This window comes from Acinonyx jubatus, chromosome B3, assembly GCF_027475565.1.
Source record: "Acinonyx jubatus isolate Ajub_Pintada_27869175 chromosome B3, VMU_Ajub_asm_v1.0, whole genome shotgun sequence".
Taxonomy (NCBI): domain Eukaryota; kingdom Metazoa; phylum Chordata; class Mammalia; order Carnivora; family Felidae; genus Acinonyx; species Acinonyx jubatus.
In genome coordinates, this window is record NC_069386.1 from 133687458 (window position 1) to 133712842 (window position 25385).

At 38.5% G+C, this 25385-nt stretch overlaps 1 protein-coding gene across 6 annotated transcripts in view; it reads right to left on the minus strand.

Moving 5' to 3' along the window:
- BTBD7 (BTB domain containing 7) overlaps window positions 1-25385 on the minus strand; it is an 87059-nt gene that overhangs the window by 32015 nt on the left and 29659 nt on the right. For 4 of the 6 annotated variants that reach the window (XM_027066479.2, XM_027066478.2, XM_053224867.1 and 1 more), the window contains exon 3: window positions 23642-24721. In XM_027066479.2, coding sequence (XP_026922280.1) covers window positions 23642-24721 — 1080 coding nt within the window. Of the gene's footprint in view, window positions 1-9952; window positions 19468-23055; window positions 23095-23641; window positions 24722-25385 lie in introns of those variants that run through there. The other 2 variants (XM_027066481.2, XM_027066482.2) reach the window with 2 other exon arrangements.

Consider the following 25385-nt stretch of genomic DNA (forward strand, 5'->3'; position numbering starts at 1 on the left):
TGCCACGGTAAGAACATACTGTGGCTAGCTTATTGATCCTAGGAGAATGAGCAGCAGTGGGAACAGAGTCACCCAGCCCTGGTAAATCACAGTGGCAATCAGCCACTGCAAACTTAAATTCGTAATTTTAGCTGACCTGGAAATTTGTGAGAAATATATGTTCATGTCCCATACCACTGAGATTCCCCAGTCGGTTGTTACACAGCAATGGTTGACCAATATACCATATACCTTTTTGGATGAACTTACAAGTCTTTACCAATTTCCTTGTAACAGAAAAAGTCATCTGTAGCCAAGATATATAATGGCTCAAAGGTGCCCACGTATTTATTCTGCTCAGGTAGCAGATTTTCAATGATATAGTTGTAAGGTTAGCAGATGAAATATGAAGTCAACTTCTCGTGATTTTTCTTTTTTGGCTTGTGTGAAAACTTCATTTTACAGATCCATTGCCTACTTGTTTAATCATTTCTTCTATTCTCTTTTACCAGGATATTTTCCTTCTAAAACTTGATGTTGGCAAAAATGCCTCTTTTCAAAAATTTGAGCTACATACCATGAATGACCAAGGCAGAGATATAAAGAAATAAACAAATCAATCTGACATTTAGTAATACAAATGACTGTTACTGCTGCATGTAAAATAGCATCACTTTCTGTTTTTACTATCAACATTTTCCCTCCCTCTTCATGTTCCTCTGATAACTAAGATAAGCTTCAATGTTGTCAGATTTCCTGAATACACTATCAGGATCTGTCTTTGTTGCCACTCTCATGCTCTTCATTATTCCTAAGTACACTCTCATACTTGTTTCACCAGCACCGGTAGGAAACCTTTTCATCGGCTCATGTCCACGAGCAGCTTCTAGATTCAGAGTTTCATAGTGGGCTTGAGGGGGGAAAAGGAAGAAAACAGGCAAGGAGAAAGGAATGAAGGGAATGGAATGGTGGAGGGAGCCTACAGCTTGCCATGCTCCTGTATAGCTCTACTGTACAGACAGTATATTAAATTTAGAGGAAGTCTGGCCTTACAGCAGGCATGGTGGCTCTTCAGTGGCATCAGTCAGAAATAGAAATAAGACTTCAACTGCAAATAGGGTTGAGAAAAAAGTTGCTTCAATTCTTTCCAAGTAACCTGCATGGGACTGATTTCAGTTCCCAAGGAAAGGAATCATGAAAAGAGAGGCAAGTGAGGGCAGTCAAAAGAGCATATAGGTTTGAATTCAGGCAGTTTCATCACTAACTCTTGATTCTCTCCCTTAGCACCCTGTGCGAATCAAAGTACACCCTCCATGGGTCTCATTTGCTCATTCAGAGGATGAAACAATCCCATCAGAGTTCTGAGGATTATGTTAAATAACATCAGTGGGCCAGTATGTCCATTAACACTCCCCCTTTTCTAGGCTAGAAGTCTTAAATCAGCGGTGCCGACTCTACCTCTCTTGACATACAGACCTGGTCAATGTGTCCTACCAATTCTTCCTTCAAGATGCACTTTGATTAGCCTCTTTATTTTCTAAATCCTCAGTACCTCACACATCAAATACTGAAAAGCTTCCTACTGTCTCCTTCCCTCAGTATTCCAATCCATATTGAGCACACGGCTGAAAGGTGTACCACCATCACATCAACCCTGCATCTTCTCCATTTTAAAAAGGCAACCGGAATTCTAGAGCCAAGGCAGAAAATGAGAGTGAGACATACAGGGATTAGAAGAAAGTCGATCTGTGCTGCAGTGGTTTTAACCTGCCAGTCCTTGGACTCTGCCATTTGTGAAAGCTGGCTGGATGAATACTCCTCTCCCACTCCGTAGAAGGACCATGCTGAAGATTTTACAGAGCGCCTTAGAGGGTCCTGGCGGGGCTGAAACCCTGGCACCTCCAGTGGCAACCACCCCAAGGCCACTCTTCTACTACTTTACCTCCTCCCTGATCTCACTCTCACTGGGTCACTCTCCTATTCGGGGGATTATTTACCAAATAACACAGGCACACAAGACTGTGTTTTAGGCTATTTCAGTAGGGGTTGTGGGGGAATGGGAAGAGACACCCGCATATGAAAGGAACAGAAGTGGCCCTACAAAACAAGATTCCTGAATGAGACTCTGGAACTAGATCAGTCACTGAACAACTGGTAAGAAGGACCCCCATTCCTAGTGGTAAGTGATACTTATGACAACACTATGGTTCTTCATTAAGTGAGGTGTCAGTTCAGTAGGAGTGGTGACACTTAATGGGAACATTAGGAACTATGAGGACCTGAAATTGGCCGGCTTTCGCTAAGTGGTTTCAAAGACATGAAGAAAGGAAACAATTGGCTCAGGTTAGCCACCCCTCAATCTAGGCATTCTGTCAAAGTCAGAAGACTTCTAGGTCAGTGTTTTAAAAAACCCTTATTTCCTGCAGCTGCAGAACAGATGCCAAAACTCAGGCTCCAGATTTAATTTTAAAAATATCAGACTCACAGAGACTTGAATGCAAAATCTTAACAAATCTGAGATAAAATCTGGGTCCTAAAGAAAAAGTTGGTGACAGAAATCTGGAATGGGTATATTTGGGTGAATGAGTGAGGAATCTCAAACCCCAAGATTTGTCTGTACTTTCTGGGTGGGAGAAACAGCTCTCCTAACTCCTTGTAGAGGACAGCAGCCTCCAACTGCCAGGAGACCCTTCAGGTGCCTTGTCCTCTTCAAGGTCTGCCTATGCCTCCTCTCACTAGCTCCAAACCAAGAATCAGGATCTGATCACTCATGATCACAGTCTGAGTGAGAAAACAGTTTCTGTTCTGGGAGGAGTGTATTCTTTCTCCCAAGAATTACAAGACCTGGCAATATGGACCGGCAGTGTTTAGAGGATCGCTCATGGGAGATCTTGAGAATGCTGGACCAGGATGCTAGGTCTGGGGAAATACAACAGGTGCAGGAAGGTGTCTGTCTGAAATTCAAGGCATTCACCAGGACATCCTTTGTTGTTTCTCTGCACAGTGACAACAGAGACTGGGAAACTGTAGCAACCGTGGATAAAGCAACCCAGAGACCTCTGGGATGAAAGTCTGGGTCAAAACACCTGGCTAGTCACCCAGACCTGCTGAAATATTAGCAAAGGATAATGAAAATCTAGGCTGGGTGATAGAAAAGGGAGACTGTGCTAATTTGTACTGTTGCAACTTGCTTAACACTAAACTGTTTCCCACAATCTCCATTCCTATATGGTTCCAGGCGAAGTTGGTCACAAGAGAAATGTGTGAGATCTGGAAGGCAAAAGCAGCAGTCCTCCCTCTCTAAAAGTCACCATAACTGGGTGTGGTGACGGGCAAACACAGAGGTGCCCGTGGGTTCTAGCTTTTCCTCGCTCTCGTCTGCTCCAAGCCCAGTTCTCCCTCCCAGCTGCATCCCAGGTGACTACACCAGCCCCAGGTCACCACCAGATGCTTGACGGAATAGCCCCAGACAAAACAGCCACTCTGCACATGCTCCCCTCCCTTGTGCAGCCTCAGGGCAGTGGCTTAGAGTGCTGGGCCTCTCAGGTTGACGGGCTGTTAGCTCCTCCGCATTCTACTTCCCTCCTGTTCCCATCTTCCCTTCCCTTCCCTTCCCCAGGGTTCCCCTGTGGCTGTGTGAGGCTCAATTCCTAGAATTCCCTTATCCCCTAAGAGCTGCTCAGCTTCCCTAACTGAACTCTGAGTGATATAGTTTTGAGGAGAATATCAATTATAGCCTCCAGCCAGTTGCAGCAGCTGGGACTGTGGCTAATTGCGCCATCGTTCCTGAATTGAGTCTTTTGTAGAGGTGTGGCTGATTATCACCTTGAAGACTCTGTGATGAATTGGATCTAAATTACTGTTTTTCTCCTCGTTAAGTTAAATCACATCAAATTATTGATATGAAACCATTTTGACATGTGAAAATAACATAAGATTAAATAATGTATTAGTTTTCTATTACTGTGTAACAAATTACCACAAACTTAGCAGGTTAAAACAACAAATCATCTCGTATCTTCTGTGGGTCAGGAATCTGGGCACAGGTCACCTGGGCGCTTAGGGTTTTGGAAGGCTACAATCAGGTGTCAGCTGGGCTTGCATTCTCATCTGAGGAACTGGGGAAGTTCTGGGGAAGAACTGGCTTCCAAGCCCATTCAGGTTGTTGACAGAAATCATTTCCTTGTGGCCATATGACTAAAAAAGGCCCAGCTTCCTGAAGTTCTTGCCATGAGGTCTGCTCAACAGGCCATCTTACAACATAGTAGCTTACTTCTTCACAGCCAGCAAGGGAAAAGTCTCCAGTGTAAGTCTACTGTTAGCGACAGTCTTCTCAAATGTGATGTAATCATGGGAATGACATCTCATCTTTGCCACACTGTACTGGCTAGAAACAAGATGTATGCTGTGCTCACACTTAAGAGGAGGGGCTGCATGAAGGGTATAAATACCAGAAGATTAAGATCATTAGGGGTCACCTTAGGGTCTACTTGTCACAGTAAGTTTACGACCATTTTAGTAACACAGTTTCTGACATACTGGACAGTCCTCATCATTTTAGTCTGCCCTGAGCGCTCCTTTCTTTGATCTACTGCAGTTGTCTTTTCTCAGAACATGTCTAACTTTCCACTTCCCTGAGGAAGGGTAGGAAAAACTGCAATCAATATTTTAGGTAAAGTTGCATTATAATTTGGCAAAAAAAAAAAAAAAAAAAAAAAAAAAAAAAGGCTAACTGACAAGGGAGCCAAGAACACTCAAGGGGGAAAGGTTTGTTTCTTCAAAAAATGCTACTGGAAAAACCGAACTTCACATGCAAAAGAATGAAATTGGACCCTATCTTACACCACTCACAAAAACTAACTCAAATGGATTAAGGACTTCAATGTAAGACCTGAAACAATGAAGCTCATAGAAGAAAGCATAGGAATAAAGCTTTTTGACATGGGTCTTCATAATGATTTTTTAGAAATAAGACCTAAAACACAAACAACAAAAAATAAACAAGTGGGACTACATAAAGTAAAAAGTTTCTGCACAGCAAAGGAAACAATCAACAAAATCAAAAGGCAACTTACAGAATGAGAGAAAATATTTACAAACCATATATGATAGGGGGTTAATATCCAAAATGTATAAGGAACTCCTATACCTCAACAGCAAACAATCTGATTAAAATATTGGGCAGAGGACTTGAATAGACATTTTTCCAAAGACATACGAATGGCCAAAAAGTACATGAAAAGGTGCCCAACATCACTCATCAGGGAAATGCACATCAAAACCATAGGATATCACCTCACACCTGTCAGAATGGCTATTATCAAAAAGGAAATAACAAGTACTGGTAAGGATGTGGAGACTCTGGTGCTTTGTTGGTGGAAATATAAGTTGGCATAGCCACTACCAAGAACAGGATGAAGGTTCCTTAAAAATAAAAACAGAACTACCATATGAGTCAGCAATCCACTTCTAGGTACATATCTGAGGATGATGAAATCACTATCGTGAAGATATACCTGCATTCCCATGTTCACTATAGCATTATTCACAGCAGTCAAGATATGGAAACAAATGGATAAAGAAAATGTGGGGTGTGTGTGTGTGTGTGTGTGAGAGTATATATAGGAATATTATTCAGCTATAAAAAAGCAAGTCCCACCATATACCAACAACATGGATGAACCCTGAGAGCATCATGCTAAGTGAAATAAGTCAGATAGAGAGAGACAAATACTGTATGACCTCACTTATATGTGGAATCTAAAAACATCAAACTCACAGAAATAAAGAGAATGGTGGTTTCCAAAGGCTGAGGAGTGGAGGAAACAAGGAGATGTTGATCAAAGGGTAGAAACTTTTAGTTACAAGATGAATAAGGTCCAGAGATCTAATGTGCAGCATGGTGACTACAGTTAATATTGTATTGTATACTTGAAAGTTGTTTTGAGACGTGACCATAACAACAAAATGTTAACTATGTGAGGTAAAGGATGCATAAACCAATATTACTGTGGCAAACATTTCACAACACATACATGTATCAAATCATTACACTGTGTACCTTAAACTTAACACAATGCTATATGTCAATTATATCTCAAAGCTAGGGAGAAAAAAGAAAAAGAAATTTAAATTAAAATCTATTTTCACTACAAAAAAAAGACGAAAAGCAAGTTGAGTTTTTCTGGGTTTTATTTCTCATACCCTTTTGGCTAATGTTCAGAATTTGGTTGTTCCTGTTGGGTAGATATTAAAAATACCCTTGGGGCTCCTGGGTTGCTCTGTCGGTTGAGAGTCCAACTCTTGATTTCAGCTCAGGTCATGATCTCAAGCCCTGTATCAGGCTCTGTACTGAGCTTGGGGCCTGCTTGGGATTCTCTCTCTCCCTCTCTCCCTGCCCCTCCCCTGCTCTTTCTCTTTAAAAAAAAAAAAAAAAAAATTACCCTCTATACATAATATAGAAGCAAACTCTTAAAGTGTACCATATATAAAGTGTAGATATATTCTACATGGAAGACTATCTTTCAAGTTTCTGCCCCTTTTAATAGTCTCACAAGTTCCTTGCAATACCTAAATGTCAGAGGGCATTAGTAATACTGTAGATCTATTCCAAATATCTTTTTATGTTTCCTTTCAATATATTTTAAAACATATGTACTGAGACTATCTCTGGATTGTCTACCTCAGCAGATAAATGCATAAGAAACTGGTAACACTGGTAACAAGAAGGGGAACTCAGCGGTGGGGGACAAAAAGTTGGGGGAACAGGAGACCTTTTGCTGAGTACTCTTCATACATTTTGACTTTTGTCCTATCTGAATATATTATATCTATTCAAAAAAATCAAAGCAAAAACAAACAAAAACCATCAGGCTATGGAAGTTGCCAGGAGTTCCTTCCCTCAGTGCCAACATAAAATCAATCACTGACCACAAAATCCAAGCAAATATTGGAAAGGAAATGAGAAGGTTCTCTGCTTTGAGAACATTACTCCCTTCTGATGAGAAAGAGGCAATCACTGAGATTCATGCTGCTTGTGTGTGAAGATGTACCCTGAGTGCTTGTATTCTTTATTCAGATAGCTTTTCCCAAGTTGAGTGAAAAGAAAGAATAGACAGAGGAAGATAGGAAAGAAGTTAACTTGGTAAAGAAGGGAGGAGGCTAAAGCACACAGACAATTATAAAAGATTAAAGATTTCTCTAAGACATGAAAGGAAAAAGACAAGACTAAGAACCCTTAAGATACTCACTTGGATACATATGTATATTCTTTATATTGCTTCAATGTTTTCTTTATAACTTAATGTTTAATATGCTATTTTTAATAGGCTTAAGAGTTTTGGGGGTAGGTGAAAACAGCACGAGGAAAGGGAAAAGCATTCACAGGGATGTCAGTTCTGTAAATATAGACACCCTGCATAATATGTAAACCTCCACTATATTACAATGCAGGGAGATCTAATTCTGGAACCTACAGGTTGCCCGATCTTGAAATTGAACACATATCCTAATGTACAGGCATCTTACTAGAAGAGAGACGCAAGATACACCGTTCAAGTCAGTCTGACCAAAGACCCAATCCCAATTCCCTTTAACTGTGTGATACAAGAAGTTCTGCCTGTTTCCTCATCTGAAAAATGTTCCCTAATTCTCAAAATCTACCTCATTGGATTATTTTCAGGATTAAATAAGATGCAACTCTTACTATAATTAAGTTTCCTTATACATTATTATCCTGGTGCATTCTAATTCAGAAGCAAGCATGGGATCTGTGGGGGGTGGGTAAGGATAGGAGAGCAGAGTCTGGAGGGGGCAGAGCAAGTCAAAGGTCATAAAGGGAACAGAAATGCTGACAACCCAAATGTACCATGCACTTTCCACTCACATGTCATTTGTTAAAATGTTAAACAAAAACAATTCTAATAGTCTCAGTAAGTGAAAAACTCAGAGGTTCACATCCTTTCAACTAAAAACAAAAAATACCCATTTATGTCTATACGTTACTATCCTTAAACCATTTCCCACTGTGCCAAAACAGTAAGTTAGTATCTTCAATTCTGTTTTAATAATAAAAAAAAGATCCAAAGCTTCTGGGGTACAGCCATATTATGATTTTCAGAAAACTTTGTGATATTTACTGATTAATTATCTCTTAACACAATTGTGCACTCCCTTCAAAACTATGTACCTAACAGATGACTTCTTCTCATGGAGACCATGTTCCCTCTTCCCCAGTGATGGGAAAGAGTAGCTCTGCAGTTGGAAAGACCAGGATTCAAATTTTGGCCATAACATTTCCTAGCTATAGACCCAGTTTACAATATTTTCAAGTGTCAGTTTACCTGTAAATGGAGATAATACCTACCATAGAAGATAATGTAAGTTAAGAGCTTAGCACAGTGCCTGGCAAAAAATAGGTGCTCAAAAATTCTACTAAACAAATGAATACACATCGTAGGAAACTTTTAAAAAGAATTATCAATTTTTGATGTGTAATTTATAGACTATATCTGTTTATGTATTACTCCCCTGCCCCCCTACACACACACTATTTCTGGGACATTTCTTATGGTGTCTGCATGCTGCTTATGATCTCAGCCAAAGAGATCTTTCGGAAAACGCATATGTAATCAGGTCATATTACTTGCTATGTTCAGGATAAAGCCAAATGTCTCGGCATGGTAGACCAGGTTCTTTATTATAGAGCCCTACTTGTCTCTGTAGCCTCATTTCTCACCACACCACTCGTCTCTGCACCCCCTATGCCAACCCAAAGTGCCTTGCTCTCATTTATCTCTGGGCCTTTCCACCTGCTTTCCTTCTGCCTAACCTTTATCTCCAATCTTTATTTATTTAACTCCCATTCATTCTCCAGACCTCCCTTCCCTGACTTCCTATACTGAGGTCTGGGGCTCTTCTTCCTGTGTGTTCCCCTCTCATACAGTGCTTTGCTCTACTTGAGCACTTACACAGTTTGGGTACTTATTACAAGACTCACTACTTCAATCTTGGGGTCCGGCATACAGTGAGTCTGCTAAATAAATAAATAAAGTATAGGAGTCACAGTGCTAATTCTATACCAAGGTCTGTTTGAATTGACAGGTTATTTTCTTCCTTCTCCTCCATAATGTACCATTTTCATCTATATCTGCTGCAGACTCAGGCCGCTGCTATTTTCTCAGGATTACAGACATATTACAACGATCAGATTTACAACATTGTATGCATCCACTTCTATTTAACTTAGTATCTCTAAAAATCTGACATCAAAATGTAGTTTAGAAGTAGGGCTCACGACACTGAAGACTTTAGATACTTTATATTTGTATTTACTGCTTACACTTATAAAGAAAAACTATCAATCTAGAAGTTAAGATGATGCATTAGAATAACAAAAACTAATCTCAGTTTAGCTTAGAAAAATTTCTGAACCTCTCATAATTAGATACAGCTCAGACATCAACAGGTTTAGAGAACCAATGTGATACCTATGGATCTTCTAGAAGTATTTTAGTGAATCAGTGTCAAAATTCAGTATTGTTCTTTAATGTAAGCTTCCATCAGGAAGAAACACACTGACAGTGGAAACGGTATTAAAACCAACCCATTCTGGAAAAGGCCTAACTCTACTATGATTGAAGAGGAATATGGTTAGAAACAAAGATGTACAGGTGTGCCAACTGTGTTTTGGGGGTTTTGGCACAACTTTCTGATGTGTGGATATTTCACTGTCAAATGCCATGACATGTAAAGCACGTATCAGAAGTTTTACAGACGTATCAATGCTACGTATGAGGTATACGAAAATGTTATAGCGAAGATAACCAAAACAGAGCTCAAAGTCTTTTTTTTTTCCCAATATATGAAGTTTATTGTCAAATTGGTTTCCATACAACACCCAGTGCTCATCCCAAAAGGTGCCCTCCTCAATAGCCATCACCCACCCTCCCCTCCCTCCCACCCCCATCAACCCTCAGTTTGTTCTCAGTTTTTAAGAGTCTCTTATGTTGAACTCAAAGTCTTTCTATAAATCAAAGTCATTCCCTTCGTGGAGACATAGTGCGGCCACCCCATGTTAACTTGTAATAGAAACTGGTATTTCGTTTCATCTAAATATATGAAAAAATAGTTGAAGGCAAGAACTTTCTGGTCAGTTATACATACTCCAAAGTAAGATTCAGTCTTTACAAGATATTTATAAAAAGGCGCTATTTGTTAGCAGTGTTTTTCACTGGGAAGTGAGACTGAACGGTTCTTAAACACTTTTGTATTATTTGTATTATCTGAATATCCAAACGTCAGTACATCACATATTTTTTTTAAATTTTTTTGAGAGAAAGCACATGCATGTGTGTGCATGGCTGAGGGAGAGAGTGAATCTTTTTTTTTTTTTTTTTTTTTTAATTATTTGAGAGAAAGGGAGAGAATCCCAAGCAGGCTCTGTAAGTGCAGAGTCCTACGCAGGGCTCAATCCCACAAACTGAGATCATGACCTGAGCCGAAATCAAGAGTTGGACACTCAACCGCCTGAGCCATCCAGGTGCCCCATTCTTATATTTTTAGAAACAAAACAAATACATATAACATAATGTCTACATGTATTGACACCGTTTTTCCAAAGCTTAAGTGTGAAAAAGGCAAGACAATAATATGTATAGTGTGCTACTATTTATTTACACTACAGAACAAAATATGCATGTGAAATAGAAACACACATTCATGTATCTATAAAGCAGATTTGATCAGCAGAAGTGGCCTTGGGGAAGAAACAACACAATTGTTCCTGCATCTCTACAATGGGAACAGCGATGTAGCTACCATACAGGTTACCATAAAGATTAAGTGAAGTATTCCACACAGTAATAGCTAAATAATGTCATTACTAATCCATCTTAATTCTTGGAATAGTTTCTTCCCACCATTTCTAAAATGCCTGTGTCTGGTCAAAGTCCTTCTACTCTAGATATTTTAGGAGGTAAGTATAATATTTGTTTTTAAGGCAGAAACTTCAACTCTGTACCTCAATACTGAATTTGAAAAGCCAGGATATTTGTACAATGCTGAGGTTCTTCCTTCTATCATTTTCTTTCCTCAATCACTAATGTCTTCCCCCAAATAACCTGCATCTTGGGTTGCATTACATTTTTGTATTCCTTGGCAACAGAAGAGGAGTGGCCAAAATTTGACTACTGCAGAATCAGAAAAATAAAAATAAGTTGGGGCTTTCAGAAAAGGCCACTTTACACCAAGCAGTCTACCACCATGGGAAAGCTCTGTGGACCATTTTTTTATGGCCTTGTTTTGCCATCTAATGTTGAATGTTCCCTACAATTGTAATCCTATGTATCAGTGTTGAAAAAAAGTCTGAATCTGGTAAATTTTTTTTTAGACTTTGGAAACTTGGAACCACGCTGTCGAATGATGCATAAGGAAAACAACTCAGCTCTATCTTTAGAAATTATCTACCAAAGAGTTAATGTAAGTCAGTTTTAAAAACATTTGTTAAGACCCTCCCTACTGTCAGGCATAGTGCTTGATGCCCACACTTCAATGGAGAGAAAGAGACAAGCTCGAGTTGAGAAACCGGGAAGAATTTATATGGTTAGCATGTGACAGAGCCAGGACTGGAGCACAGATCTAACCCCAGACTTCATATTTATAAAATACCATTTAATTTGGGTACTGTTATTTATCTCTGAACCTGAGCAAATGAGAGACCCATTCTCTGAGCTTCACAGGATTGTTGTGAAGACGAAAAGATATAAGTGCCCATCGTGACACTAGGTACATAGTGACATTCAAACACGGCTCCTTTTAATTCTCTTCTCGTTGGTATTGCACCTTGCATAGCAATGTTGTTCAAAAAATGCTAACTTGAAATCAAGTCTCTACTTCAGAATACACTGTACTGGGTGGCATCATTGCAGATGCTTTCCGCTATTCTCGTGGTGTCTAGAGTTCAATATACACTTTAAATAATAAATGCGTAGTTCTTCCTTGTCCCCATGTTGTTCAAAGTTTTGTATTCATATCCATAATGACCTGAGTACAGCATTTCATCTTTTGTCTGATTATATTAATGTCTGTAAAGTTCAAATTAAATCTCTCAGATCTTGACTATAATAAAAAATTTTGTGTTGGGGAAGAAAAACAAACCAAACCAAAACAAGCAAGTCTTCCTCTGTTTCACCGTTTCCCTTGACTGTGGCATCCTTGGGATTTTAGTATGCATAGAAAAGTTTTGTTTATTGTTGAGAAAAGGCTTCTAACTGTCCTCAGATTAAATTTTCTGGCTTCAAAAGATTAATAGCCTTGAATGGCTTCCAAGAATATTAAAACCAAAAATTTTTAATGTTTGTTTATTTTTGAGAGAGGGACCAAGTATGAGTGGGGGAGGGGCAGAGAGAGAGAGAGACAGACAGACAGAATTCAAAGCAGGCTCCAGGGTGAGCTGTCAGCACAGAGCCCAATGTAGGGCTTGAACTCCTGAACAGTGCGATCATGGCTTGAGCCGAAGTTGGACGCTTACCTGACTGAGCCACCCAGGAGCCCTCCAAGAATATTTTAAATTCAACTGACATCTTATTTACATAACAGTGGACAACAAAATAAAAAGTTGATAAGACAACTTTATTTGAAATTTAACTTAAAACTGAGTTTAATGGTACAGAATTATACAGTATTTAGACCAACTTTAAACTTAATTTTAAAAATAATGCTTCAAGGGCACCTGTGGCTCAGTTGGTTAAGCATCTGACTGTTGATTACAGCTCAGGTCACGATCTCCCGGTTCATGAGTTTGAGCTCCATGTAGGGCTGTGGCAGTGCGGAGCCTGTTTGGGATCCTCTCTCTCCCTCTCTCTCTGCCCTTCCCCTGCTCACTCGCTCTCTTCAAAATAAATAAACTTAAAAAAATAAAAATAAATACTGCTTCATATTTATCTCCTAGAGTGTTTTAATTTTATTTGTAACTTCTACAGTCAAACATTTATTACATACCCTCCCCCCCTTTTAAAAAGAAAAAGTTACTCACTTTTCATAGGTATTAAAGATAATTTGGCACACCTGAGTGGATCAGGGGGTTGAGCATCCGACTTTGGCACAGGTCACGATCTCACGGTTTGTGAGTCTGAGCCCCACACCAGGCTCTGTGATGACATTGCCAAGCCTGCCTGAGACCCTTTCTCCCTCTTTCTCTGCCCCTTCCCTACATGTGCGCATGCACACACGCTCTCTCTCAAAATAAATAAATAAACTTAAAAAAAAAAAGACAATTCAAAATATGTAACTCAGAGTCCACTAACAGCAAAAAAGCACTGTGCTAGGTTCTTTGGGTGATTCAAGAGGACTAAGATTTTGCCCGTCTTTAGGGGGTATATAATACACTAGTTGATAGAGGAAATGACACATGTACAAAGACAATTCCAAAATAAGTTAGAAGATGTAAAAACCTAAAAGAAACATAAAGAAAGTGTTTTGGAAGTTTGCAGGAAGTAGAAAATACTTTTAATTTGGAATGCCTGAGAGGAAACAAAGGAAGTAGCATGTGAATTTGGTCTTAAAGAGTGGGGTAGAACGTGGACATTTAGTGGTCAAAGGCAAAGGTATTCTAAGACAAAGAAAAGTGTGAGCAGACGGGCAGAGGTGGAGAGTTTGTAGTCTACATGAAAAATGGTTTAAGTTTTAAATAAAAAAATGCAATAAAATATTATGCCTTAGAACTCTACTCATAATTTTGAGTAAAGAATTTAAGTGCTAAGTGTCCTTATGATTACAGATACAGAACTTGAGAGTCACCTGAACTGCATTCCTGAAACTGAGATTAATTCTTCATCTATATTGCATAGTTAACTGAAATCTCCATTTACTATTCTGATCTGTTGATAATGGTCTTTAACTTAGCTCCATTCTCTAGGAAGTAGATTCAGACTAACTTGCTGAAGAGGAAATAATTATAGACAGAAGTAAAATGAACTGCCAGTTCAACTGAACTGAGACACAAGAAGAGTGTTAACATGGGGACAATGGAGAGGACAGGAAGAGGGAGGAATGGCTCAGTGAATGGAGACAGTCTTTACTGCTTTGCATTTGTTTCAAGTCACACACTCTTGAAATCTGACCAAGTTGCTAAGGGAAAAATTAGGTCATTGCTTTCAGCTGTTTCTCTGTTAGATTTTTAATTCAAAAAAAAATATAATCACATACATTGTAACTAAAAATATGGGCAATGCATTACAGGGTCCACTTTGGAGTTGTTATAAGTAAATTTCATATTCCAAAGACTGAAAAATACAGTTTTGATCAAGCTAAAAAAATAAAATCTGCAATTGAAAGTACACTACTGTAAAATATCCTGAACTGGAATATGCATGCATGTACATGTTGGTGATAATCTGGGCTATTTTGTTCTGAGGTCAAGAGTCTTTATAATAAGGAAACATCATATACCCCCTTCTTATGGTAGGCCATGGGTTGTTAAAATTCATGAGAAAACCTATAGTTCCTCTAAAGAGTGAATTTTCTAATTTTTTTCAGAAAATTATAAATCAATATATATTCTCACCAAGGTGCTCATGTTTTCAGAGGTGTTTACACAGTGCATGCTAAAATCATTGTGAAAGCAGTGATCGAACACCTGATCCTTTTTTGAGGCTCTTCTAATCTAGCCACCTGTTTTGGAATTTTATACACTGGTCTTTTTAATATATGTACTGTTATCAACCAGGCTTCCAAGTTATAACCACAGAAAACAACTCTAGTTGGCTTCAACAGAAAAGGACTTTATTTGAAAGGATACTTTAGCCCATAGTTTCTGGGAAAGTTGAAGACCAGACACGGAAAACAAACAAGAACAAAGGCTGTGCACTGAGGACTACATCAGGGAAAGAGCCAGTGAGTAGCCCGTGTCGCTCTGGGCCCCAGGCCACTACAGCTCCTGCTCTGTGTAGAGACAGTGGATGCCATCATCGGCATCACTGCCACTGACCTCTCTCTTTTCCATTGGATGTTGCGGCTCTCACCCTGCTTACAGAAAGAATTCTCTATAGCCCTTGCCTTTAAATAATGTTTTTAAATGTATTTATTAATTTTATTTGAGAGAGAGAGAGTATACGCATGTGTGAATGGGGGAGGGACAAAGAGAGAGGGAGAGAGAGAATCTTAAGCAGCCTCAATACCTAAGATCATGACCCTGAAATCATGACTTTAGCCAAAATCATGGCTGACTGAGCCACGCAGGTGCCACTAATTAAATTAATTAAAGTAATCTCCACACCCAGTGAAGGGCTCGAACTCACAACCCTGACATCAAGACATTGCATGCTCTACCAACTGAGCCAGCCAGGCACCCTTCTATAGTCCTTGCTTCTTTGTGCTATGAGCTCCTATTCAAAAAGCGCAGGTAATGTGCTTAAACATTAACCAGTGAGAAGGCTGAGAAAGCAAGCATTTAACCTTTTAGGTTTTTACACTGGGAGGTGTGCTCTGCCTTCTATCAAGACCTGTATAATGAGGAATTTCTCAAAACTAGGAAGAAGGTCTTTATGCTGGCAGCCAAAAGTCAAATAATTGGTACAGAAACATTATTCAGGAAAGAGCAGCCTACTCAGTACAAAGCCCTCTGTTCTTTAGCTAAGTGCTCTGAAGCAAAGTTGAGAGGTGACCTACCCAGGTCCCTGCTCAGTTTTTAAACCTCCTAGCTGGGCCCACATTTCCCTCATTTACCCAAGAGGTTCAGCACAAATCAGGTTCATGGCTGAGACTCCTCTGAGTTGATGCTTCAATCACTAGTCTGCTATTTCATTCCTACAAACAGGCCTACAGTGGCCTCCCACTTTCATCCCTGGAAACTGGTTTCTGGGCTTAGGGTCAGAAGAGCTGGTATGAGTCACAACCTTATCACTGACAACCTGGAGAAAAGGCTAGTTATTCAACTCTGAGCCCCACCATACTGACAGGTTGTCAGGACAACCAAATGAGAGAAAGTAAAAACCCTTTGTAACCTAAAATGATAAGCACGATCTTTTTAGTTAACATTACTTATTTGTATGACAAATCCCCCAGTTCCTTAGGATTATGGCCTATCCTATCTAGGTCTCTCTGGTTCTTTTGAGCACTGATGTCATATCATAAAAAAATTAATTTTGTAATCAAAGCAGCATATGCTCATAATTTAAAAAGTCTTGTAGCTAGTGGTAATAAAAAGCTTCCTCTAAAAACAAACCCCCCTGCCCTATCTCTTTTCCACTCCCAGTCCTGCTCCTCAGAGGCAACTAACTACTGTCAATTCTTAAGTTGTTTCTTCTGATATTTACCTCTATGTTATAATTTTTATTAAATCAATATTCAGTGTTCATATTAAGACTATTTAAATACTGCTTACTGCTGAGCCAAGCTGTGCAACTAGAATTATATTTTCTTCCATATGCAATTTTAAATTTTTCTTGGAGGTATTATTTTCTACTTTTCCCACTTGCTTCATTTTCTATAAACCTATTGTTAATTCTTCATAAAAGCACCAAAAGTTCCGTGAAAAATTTTTAAGATTTATTTTGAGAGAGAGAGAGAGAGAGAGAGAGAGAGAGAGAGAGAACACCCTCATGCATGAGTTGAGGAGGGGCAGAGAGGGAAGGAGAGAATCCCAAGCAGGCTCTGTGCTGTCAGCTCAGAGCCTGATGTGGGGCTCGATCACACAAACCACGAGATCATGACCTGACCTGAAATCAGGAGTCGGATGCTTAACCGACAGCCACCCAGGAATCCCTCCTGCCCCCATGAAATCTTTTAATGCCACTTGTCATTTAATGTTCCTGGAGACTTTCACCCTCCTAGTCCAGTCTAGACTTGATGCCCACTAGACTTACTATACAGCTAGTACTTAGGATTTCCCTTTCTTATTTTCTGTGTTTGACCCCATTTTCTGGGTCCCACACTTGTTCTTGGTTCACTTCATGATTTAGTGGAATGCATCCTTAGTAACTTCCCTCAGTAGGGTTGCAGGGGAGAAAAATTTTCTGAAGCAAGACTGAAAAAAATGCCTTCATCTAGCCTTTCACTTGATTGACAGTTTGGCTAAATATAGAATTTTGTGTAGAAAATAATTTTCCATCAGCTTTTTAAAGGCACTATGCCACTGGATTGCAGCATTCAGCTGCTGCTATTGAAAAGTTCAACAGTATTCAGAGTCCTATTTCTTTGTATGGAACCTAATTTTTCTCTCTCTGCAACACTGTAGAATCTTCTCTTTTTCTCTAGAGTTCCCTAGAGAAAGGGATAAAACTTTTTAATACAGAATTTCCTTTAGCTTTAGCAGTACTTCTTATATTACCACTGGCTTCTCTTCCATTTTCTCTCGTATGTTTCTAAAATCACTGCTTGTTAAATTGTTACACCTGGACCAATACTATAGTTCTATTCGTCCATCTTTGTTGTTCTACTTTCTAGATTTCTTCAATTTTACCTTTCAATCTTTTTATGTGTTTTTCATTTCTGCTACCTTATTTCCAACAGCTCCTGTCTTTACTCTTACAGAATCCTATTTATGTCTCATTGATTCAACAGAACGCTTTTATAAAAGGGCTTTTTTTTCCTTTTTTTTAAAATAGGCTTCACGCCCAGCACAGAGCCCAACACAGGGCTTGAACTCCTGATCCTGAGATTAAGACCTAGCTGAGATCAAAAGTTGGACGCTTAACTGACTGAGCCACCCAGGGACCCCTATATAAGGGCATTTTGCTTCTGTTGAAGTTTTCTTCTGCTTTCTTCAACGGTTTCTTCTAATACTTCGTTCTCATCTGTGTGTCAATTTGGAAGTTTTCCTCAACTTTAATGGGTTTTCATATTTAAGAATGAAGCACTACAGAGCTGTGTGGAAACTCTGTTGCAAAAGCAGGCTTGCTGACTTATTCTTCTTTGCAGAATTGGAAGGCAAACTGGTTTTTTACCATGTAATTCCTGAGCATAACTTCATCATGGCACTCCCCGCATCAGTCCCCACACCAGTCTATATGCTCTTGGGCTGTTCACTATTTCTAGAGCTCCAAGGTTTGTTTTTTTATTTTTGTGGTTTTTGTATTTTTGTATTTTTATTTTTTAATTTTTGTTTTTTAAATTTACATCCAAGTTAGTTAGCATATAGTGCAACGATGATTTCAGTAGATTCCTTAATACCCCTTACCCATTTAGCCCATTCCCCCTCCCACAACCCTTCCACTAACCCTGTTTGTTCTCCATACTTAAGAGTCTCTTTTGTTTTTGTCCCCCTCCCTGTTTTTATATTATTTTTGCTTGCCTTCCTTTATGTTCATCTGTTTTGTCTCTTAAAGTTCTCATATGATTTTTGTCTTTCTCTAATTTCACTTAGCATAATACCCTCCAGTTCCATCCACGTAGTTGCAAATGGCAAGATTTCATTCTTTTTGATTGTTGAGTAATACTCCATTGTGTGTGTGTGTGTACCACATCGTCTTTATCCATTCATCCATCGATGGACATTTGGGTTCTTCCCATACTTTGGCTATTGTTGATAGTACTGCTATAAACATTGGGGTGCATGTGTCCCTTTGAAACAGCACACCTGTATCCCCTGGATAAATACCTAGGTAGTGTAATTGCTGGGTCATAGGGTAGTTCTATTTTCAATTTTTTGAGGAGCCTCCATACTGTTTTCCAGAGTGGCTGCACCGGTTTGCACTCCCACCAGCAGTGCAAAAGAGATCCTCTTTCTCCACATCCTCACCAACATCTGTTGTTGCCAAAGTTGTTAATTTTAGCCATTCTGACAGGTGTGAGGTGGTATCTCAGTATGGTTTTGATTTGTATTTCCCTGATGATGAGTGATGTTGAGCATTTTTTCATGTGTCAGTTGGCCATCTGGATGTCTTCCTTGGAGAAGTGTCTATTCATGTCTTTTGCCCATTTCTTCACTGGACTCTTTGTTTTTTGATAAGTTCTTTATAGATTTTGGATACTAACCTTTTATCTGATATGTCGTTTGCAAATATCTTCTCCCACTCTGTCGGTTGCCTTTTAGTTTTTCTGATTGTTTCCTTCGCTGTGCAGAAGCTTTTTATTTTGATGAGGTCCCAGTAGTTCATTTTTGCTTTTGTTTCCCTTGCCTCCGGAGATGTGTTGAGTAAGAAGTTTCTGTGGCCAAGATCAAAGAGGTTTTTGCCTGCTTTCTCCTCAAGGATTTTGATGGCTTCCTGTCTTACATTTAGGTCTTTCATCCACTTTGAGTTTATTTTTGTGTATGGGGTAAGAAAGTGGTCCAGGTTCATTCTTCTGCATGTTGCTGTCCAGTTTTCCCAGCACCACTTGCTGAAGAGACTGTCTTTATTCCATTGGATATTCTTTCCTGCTTTGTCAAAGATTCGTTGGCCATACGTTTGTGGGTCCGTTTCTGGGTTCTCTATTCTGTTCCATTGATCTGAGTGTCTGTTTTTGTGCCAGAGCTCCAGTTTTTTTAATCTTTTATCTGCCTGGCTTGGACTAGAGCAGGGAAGAGGAGTGATTTTGACATTTAGTTTGTAGGCTTTTACATAAATTCAGATTTCAACTTTGTGCTTTACCCCACACCCCCACCCTTCCTTTCATAGCTATTTCCAGATCTGAGATCTCTCTAGTTCAATTTCTTCAAAAAATAAATCTCAGGTTTATTGTGTTTGGTGGGGGGGAGGGGTGGGGATAGAGAAGAGAACTGAAGGGCAGGTTAGGATTTGTCACCTGGCACAAGTGATACTGATGCAAAAACAGACAAATGGGCTATGGAGACAAAATGGAAAGCACTGACCCATATTTATGTGGGAACTTAATAAAAGATTGCACAAATCAGAAGAGAATATGGATTATTTAATACAGCATACTCAGAAAACCAGCTCACTTTATGAAGTAAAACAAAAACCCCATTCCTTTCTGACACACGCCACCTATAAAGGTGAATTCCATGGTGGGGGGGAAAGGGTTCATCCATTCAGTATTCAGACTTAAAATCAAATCTCTTTTTAGTTCACCACGCTTATCCCTTCTTTCTAGAGTACTAAGTAGCCCCTGTGAAATGCCTCCCTTATCCTCAGTAGACTCCTCTATAGGATCTAGAGTTACAGACCTCTCCTCTCTGGTAAGCCAATAATCACTCATGATCTGCTTTCCAGCTTCCAAAATTTTCAATATCCTTTTTCCTCTGTTGTTTTCCTCTCAGGTATCTTTGTCCTGAGGGTTTATATTTGTGTTACTTCTTTACTATTAGGGCTTTGGAGGAGACAGAGATAAAGTTATGTTTAATCTGCTACGTAGGATATCAGGTGAAATTAAATCTAATCCTAAAATGCCAGGCCAGCAATTTGAGGCCCCATTACCTGTTAATCCACCTCCCTAATAGTGACTGCCTATTTGTCTGAATAAAACACATTCTCAGTATAGGCCAGGAACCTACTCTTTTATCCACACCACTCTGGCTGTCTGCCTATACTGCCTCTTTTTATGATGCTCTTGAAACCATTAAATCACCTCTCCATCTTGAAGGACATATTTAGTCTCAAGGTCCTAGCCTCCCCTGACAGAATTTGTTTCCTTTTAAAACTGGGCTTTAACTTTTGAAGTTAAATCTAATTTGGAATAAAAAGTAACCGTCATTAATTTAAAGTCATTTACTGAATGCCCACCATGTCCCAGGCATAGGGGACACAAGGATGAGAACAGTACACTCCAACCCTCAAGTTGCCCAACAGGCTAGTCTCACAGTGTTTTTTAACTGGAAGTTAAGCCCTCGTCTTAATCACAGATCACAGATGATGATTTGGGTGACTATTTTCTTAATTTTCTCCAAAATGGTACATAACTATCATATAATCATGCTGGATGCATCTGAGAGATGCTAATTCATTAGATACCATAGATGCCTCAGAGTATCACAGGCTTAATCTGCTTGTAGAACTCCTGCTGAGAAAAACCAATTGTAAAATGACAAACAGCCAGACATTTACAATAGTTTGATAAGTGGCATGTCCCATCTCACCAGTGATAAAATTATAAGAAAAACTTATAATCAGTAATAACCTAATAAAAATCTATAAAGTATTAGTATTAGGTTTAATATAATTATAAAATTATTTTTAAACATAAAGCTTTAGAAAAGAACATGGTAATGAATGAAATATGTTCTGATGAATAGTATTTAGCAGCTAATATTTACTGAATGCTAACTATGTATCAGGTGCCAGTCAAATCACTTAATATTATATATTTTTAATCCTTATAATGCTACTTTACACGTTACTATTCTGATTTTATAAATGAGAAAATAGGGGCTTAGACAGGTGACTTGCCCTGAGGTCAAGCAAGTTAAAACATGATAGAGAAGGATTCAAATCCAGTTTGGTCCCAGAGCTTGAGCTCTTAAACTTCATGGTATAAAATTCCTCTTCAAGCAACCAAATATTCTCCTTCCCACAAAAATGAGGTAAAAACTGTGTTAAAGGTATAGTCTGTTATAAGCACTAATAGGATTGGTTGAATACCATGGGCATGGGAGAAAAATAATGCCTACAAGGAGTGCAAAAACCAAAACACCAAATAACCTCAACTCTGTATCATGCATAACAAAAGGAAACAGGAAACCTGACACCCAGGTTTAAGGGAATATATACATATACATATATATATATTTTTTTTTTTCTTACAGTAACCAAGACATGCACAAGGAGTGTTGTTTTATATCTTTAAGTGTACTAAAAAATACAATTTCTAGCTAAATGATTAAAAAAAAATTAAACTCACTTAACATAAAAGAACCTTAGATGAAGTACTACCTAAGATCTAAGAGCTGGCTCATAATTTTACTTTTCATTTAAAACTTAACTACCCCCCCCAAAAAACCTGTATTAAGGGATGCTTTCCCATTTACAAAAAAATTTTTTAAAGCGCACTTATTTTGAGAGAGAGACAGTGAGCAGGGTAGGGGCAGAGGTGGGGCGGGGGGGGGGGGGGGAGAGAGAGAGAGAAAGAGAAAGAGAGAGGGAGAGAGAAAATCCCAAGCAGGCTCCTTGCTGACCTGCCATGGGGCTCAATCTCATGAACCATGAGATTATGACCTGAGTGGAAATCAAGAGTCAGATGCTCAATGGACTGAGCCACCCAGGAGCCCAGCTTTCCTGTTTTTTAAAAACAGCAAAGCGTATATAATACACTTCAGTTTCTTATTATTTAAACATGTCAAAAAATAAAACCAATTTGAGAAAATAAAGGTTATTATATCTTTTGAATAATGTTTCAACCTTCAAATTTTTCTGTAGACGCATTTTCTGACAAATTTGGTTTTACAGAATAAAATAGTGGTAGGTCAAGCTGCTAGGTTATTTTTGAGAACACACTTTCCTAGCCTGACATCAAAATAGCCTACTATTATTAACTTAATGATTATTTTAAATTAACAAAATATTTTAACGATTTTGATTGTGGTAATAAGACTAAATTAGTACTATTGCTAAAAAGATAATTTAAAAGATTCTTTATGTAGCAGAAATCTCAACTTTTTTCACTCAGGTTTATCAATGCTTTCTTCTGTATAATTCCTCTCATTGTATTAACTAATTTGTTGCTGTTGTTTAACTGAGGCTTTTATCTCATTTCTCTAAGTCCCATTAATTTGTTGATTGAGCCACACAACACACATTTTATTTTCAAGTTAGAAAAATGTGCATAGCTTTCATTATTCCTTATTTCATTAAATTCCTGTGTTTTACCCCAGCCATTAACATTTTCGTCTAATTGGTAACTTCTAATGTTCTTTTAGCAAATACTCATTAGCTGAATTTCTCAAGTAATTTCATGTCATATAACTTGTTTTAATATATGGTCACAGAAAGCAAAGAATGCATCTTTTCAAGACAGCAAATTCTCTTTGCTGTGTGTGGAAGGCTGATTTCTAGCTCTGAAATTTTAAGATTCTAATGTTTACCGATGGATCTATAATTCTTTAATGTTACTTTCATGTATTCATTTGCCTATAACAAAAAAATGTGCCATCCTAACCTAAAAGGTTTAAATTAAATGAAGAAGGCACAGGAGTCTAGCACTGACCTTACACACTGTAGGCTGTTGCTTGATGTACAAGTTGAGCTTGAAAAGAAGATACAGAATATTTAAAAATTAAAAAAAAAACAACCCTGCCTAATTCTTTGATTCAAACACATTGTATCCAAATGTGAGTATCTTCATTTTTGGAATAAATATTCATTCTTCTAAACATTTAGGCATCAATAACTTACTGAGTATAAATATGAGAATCTAAGTTACCCAAGAAGTCCTAGATCAAGAATAACCATGAAATCTGGGAAACGAGGCTAGTTCAAAGCTTGGGTGTGGATGGAGTGCAGGTGGTTATTATACGTTCCCACACCTATTGTCTTACATTAGGGAAAAAGAGCCTCACGTCTCATCTATTGCTCTTAGTCACTAGTTGTGAATGCTTGGTTTTAACACTAAATGAACAGCCACATTAATACTAACCTTCGATTCTTTCTCAAATTTCATAACAATACATTTGAAAAAACTGACCCCCTCATATCCCAAACAGTGAAATCATAGAACATACTGGCTGTGTTTTCAATGTGGAAGACAAATATGTTAATTCTAGAAATCAAAATTAAAAATTAGAATTTCTTACCTTGTGCAAGCATGTTAAATTCCAAGAACAGTGCTATGTGGTAAAGTTCCATGGCTTCTTCTGCCCTGGTCATGTTTGGCTTCCCTGCGACGAGAGCCTGAACTTCACTGAGACTCCCCACAGAGGGGCTACAGTGCAAACCGGAGAGGTCCACCACATCAGTATACATACAGTGTAATATAACTTTCGCATACTTTTTGGGTATAATGGACTCGTCTAATATAATTCTTGTGGGAGTCCTCAAAGTTCGGTCTGTGATTTCTTCACCAGTCCGTATCCTCCTTTGTAATAAATTCCGAAAAAATGGGGACCGTGCTGAAATAATAGCCTTGTGAGCTTTGAGCTCTTCATCTAAACAGCTCTGATTTCCACCAAAAGCTTCAACCAGTTCAGAGTCTGAAGAAAAACTAAGGACGACATCATAATAACACATGTAATCAAAAAGTCCACGCATATCTACATCAAGGGAATTTGGTGTTCCAAATTCTTCACTAAGCTGGACGAGAATATCAACATTTTGAAACCTTGAGTCCTCCATTCCAAACTCTCCTGTATAAAGGTAGTGTAGCAAAGCAGAAAACATGGGCATATCTATACCAGCCGTACTGATGTCCATAATGATCTCTGCCCCATACTCCGGTGAAGAAGAAAGCAGCGTTTTAAAAAATGGACACCTTGCTGCCAAAATGGCACGATGAACAGGAAAACAAGTTTCTTGAAATATTAAGTCTACATCAGTACAATACTTGTACTCATAAAGATCGGCCATATCTTTCTGTAATGTCCGAGCTTCTGGTCTAGCCAAACTGGCTTGTAGAGAAAGCTCCTTTAAGGCTGAAGTTCCCTCATATTCCTCCACTAAAGCATTAACATCTCTAACATCCCACCCAGAGAGGAGTTCTCGCATCTGCTTGGCATGATCGGCAGACCTATTAGATTTTCGACGCTTAATAAACTTCTTTTTGAGGGTGGCAAGGCCAGAGGTTCTCTTTTTTTTGTCTTGTGGTTTCTCATGGCCATGGTCAAGGCTATATAATTTCGATTCACAACCATAGCCTTGCTGAGAATAGGATGATGTTCCTAAAAAGGAAATCAAACAAATGAAAATGTATTTCTTTGTTCTTAACGTTCATTTTCAATATTCATTTTAACACATATTTCACGCTAGAAATTTTTAGAGAAGACATTCCTGAACCATTCAAATGAAGTTGACTTTTGTTTCTATAAAGAAATTTAAAAGATCAAATCATTCATTTTCATATTAAATAAGGAACAGAGACTAACAGAGCAGATTATTCTTTACTTGAAAACATGCTTTTGGTTCTCTGGCTATCAAAACCCAAATATCATAGATTTTAATGATGGAATTTTAGGAAATGAGAGTTAACTGGATTTGTAAATTCAGAATACTACTTACATATAATTGTGAAATGTCTTTTTTTTTTTTTTCCTTAACTACACCAAGGCTGCTTTGCACTGGGGAAAATAAATGGACCAGGACACAAGAAGCATGTATTTCATTATTTTCACAACAGTGGAGATTGCTAGCTTTCTGGAGGCAGATGGCAATTATGGTTAAGACACCAAAGAAAAGATCAATGGTGCTACAGCAGCTTGGTTAGGATAAAAATCATACAAGCCAGATTCACATTTGTTGGGGGAAAAATCTGGATGCTACAGAATCATTATCTATAATAACTTCTTCACAATTCAATTCTCTTTTCATCCAAAAAGACCACTGAAG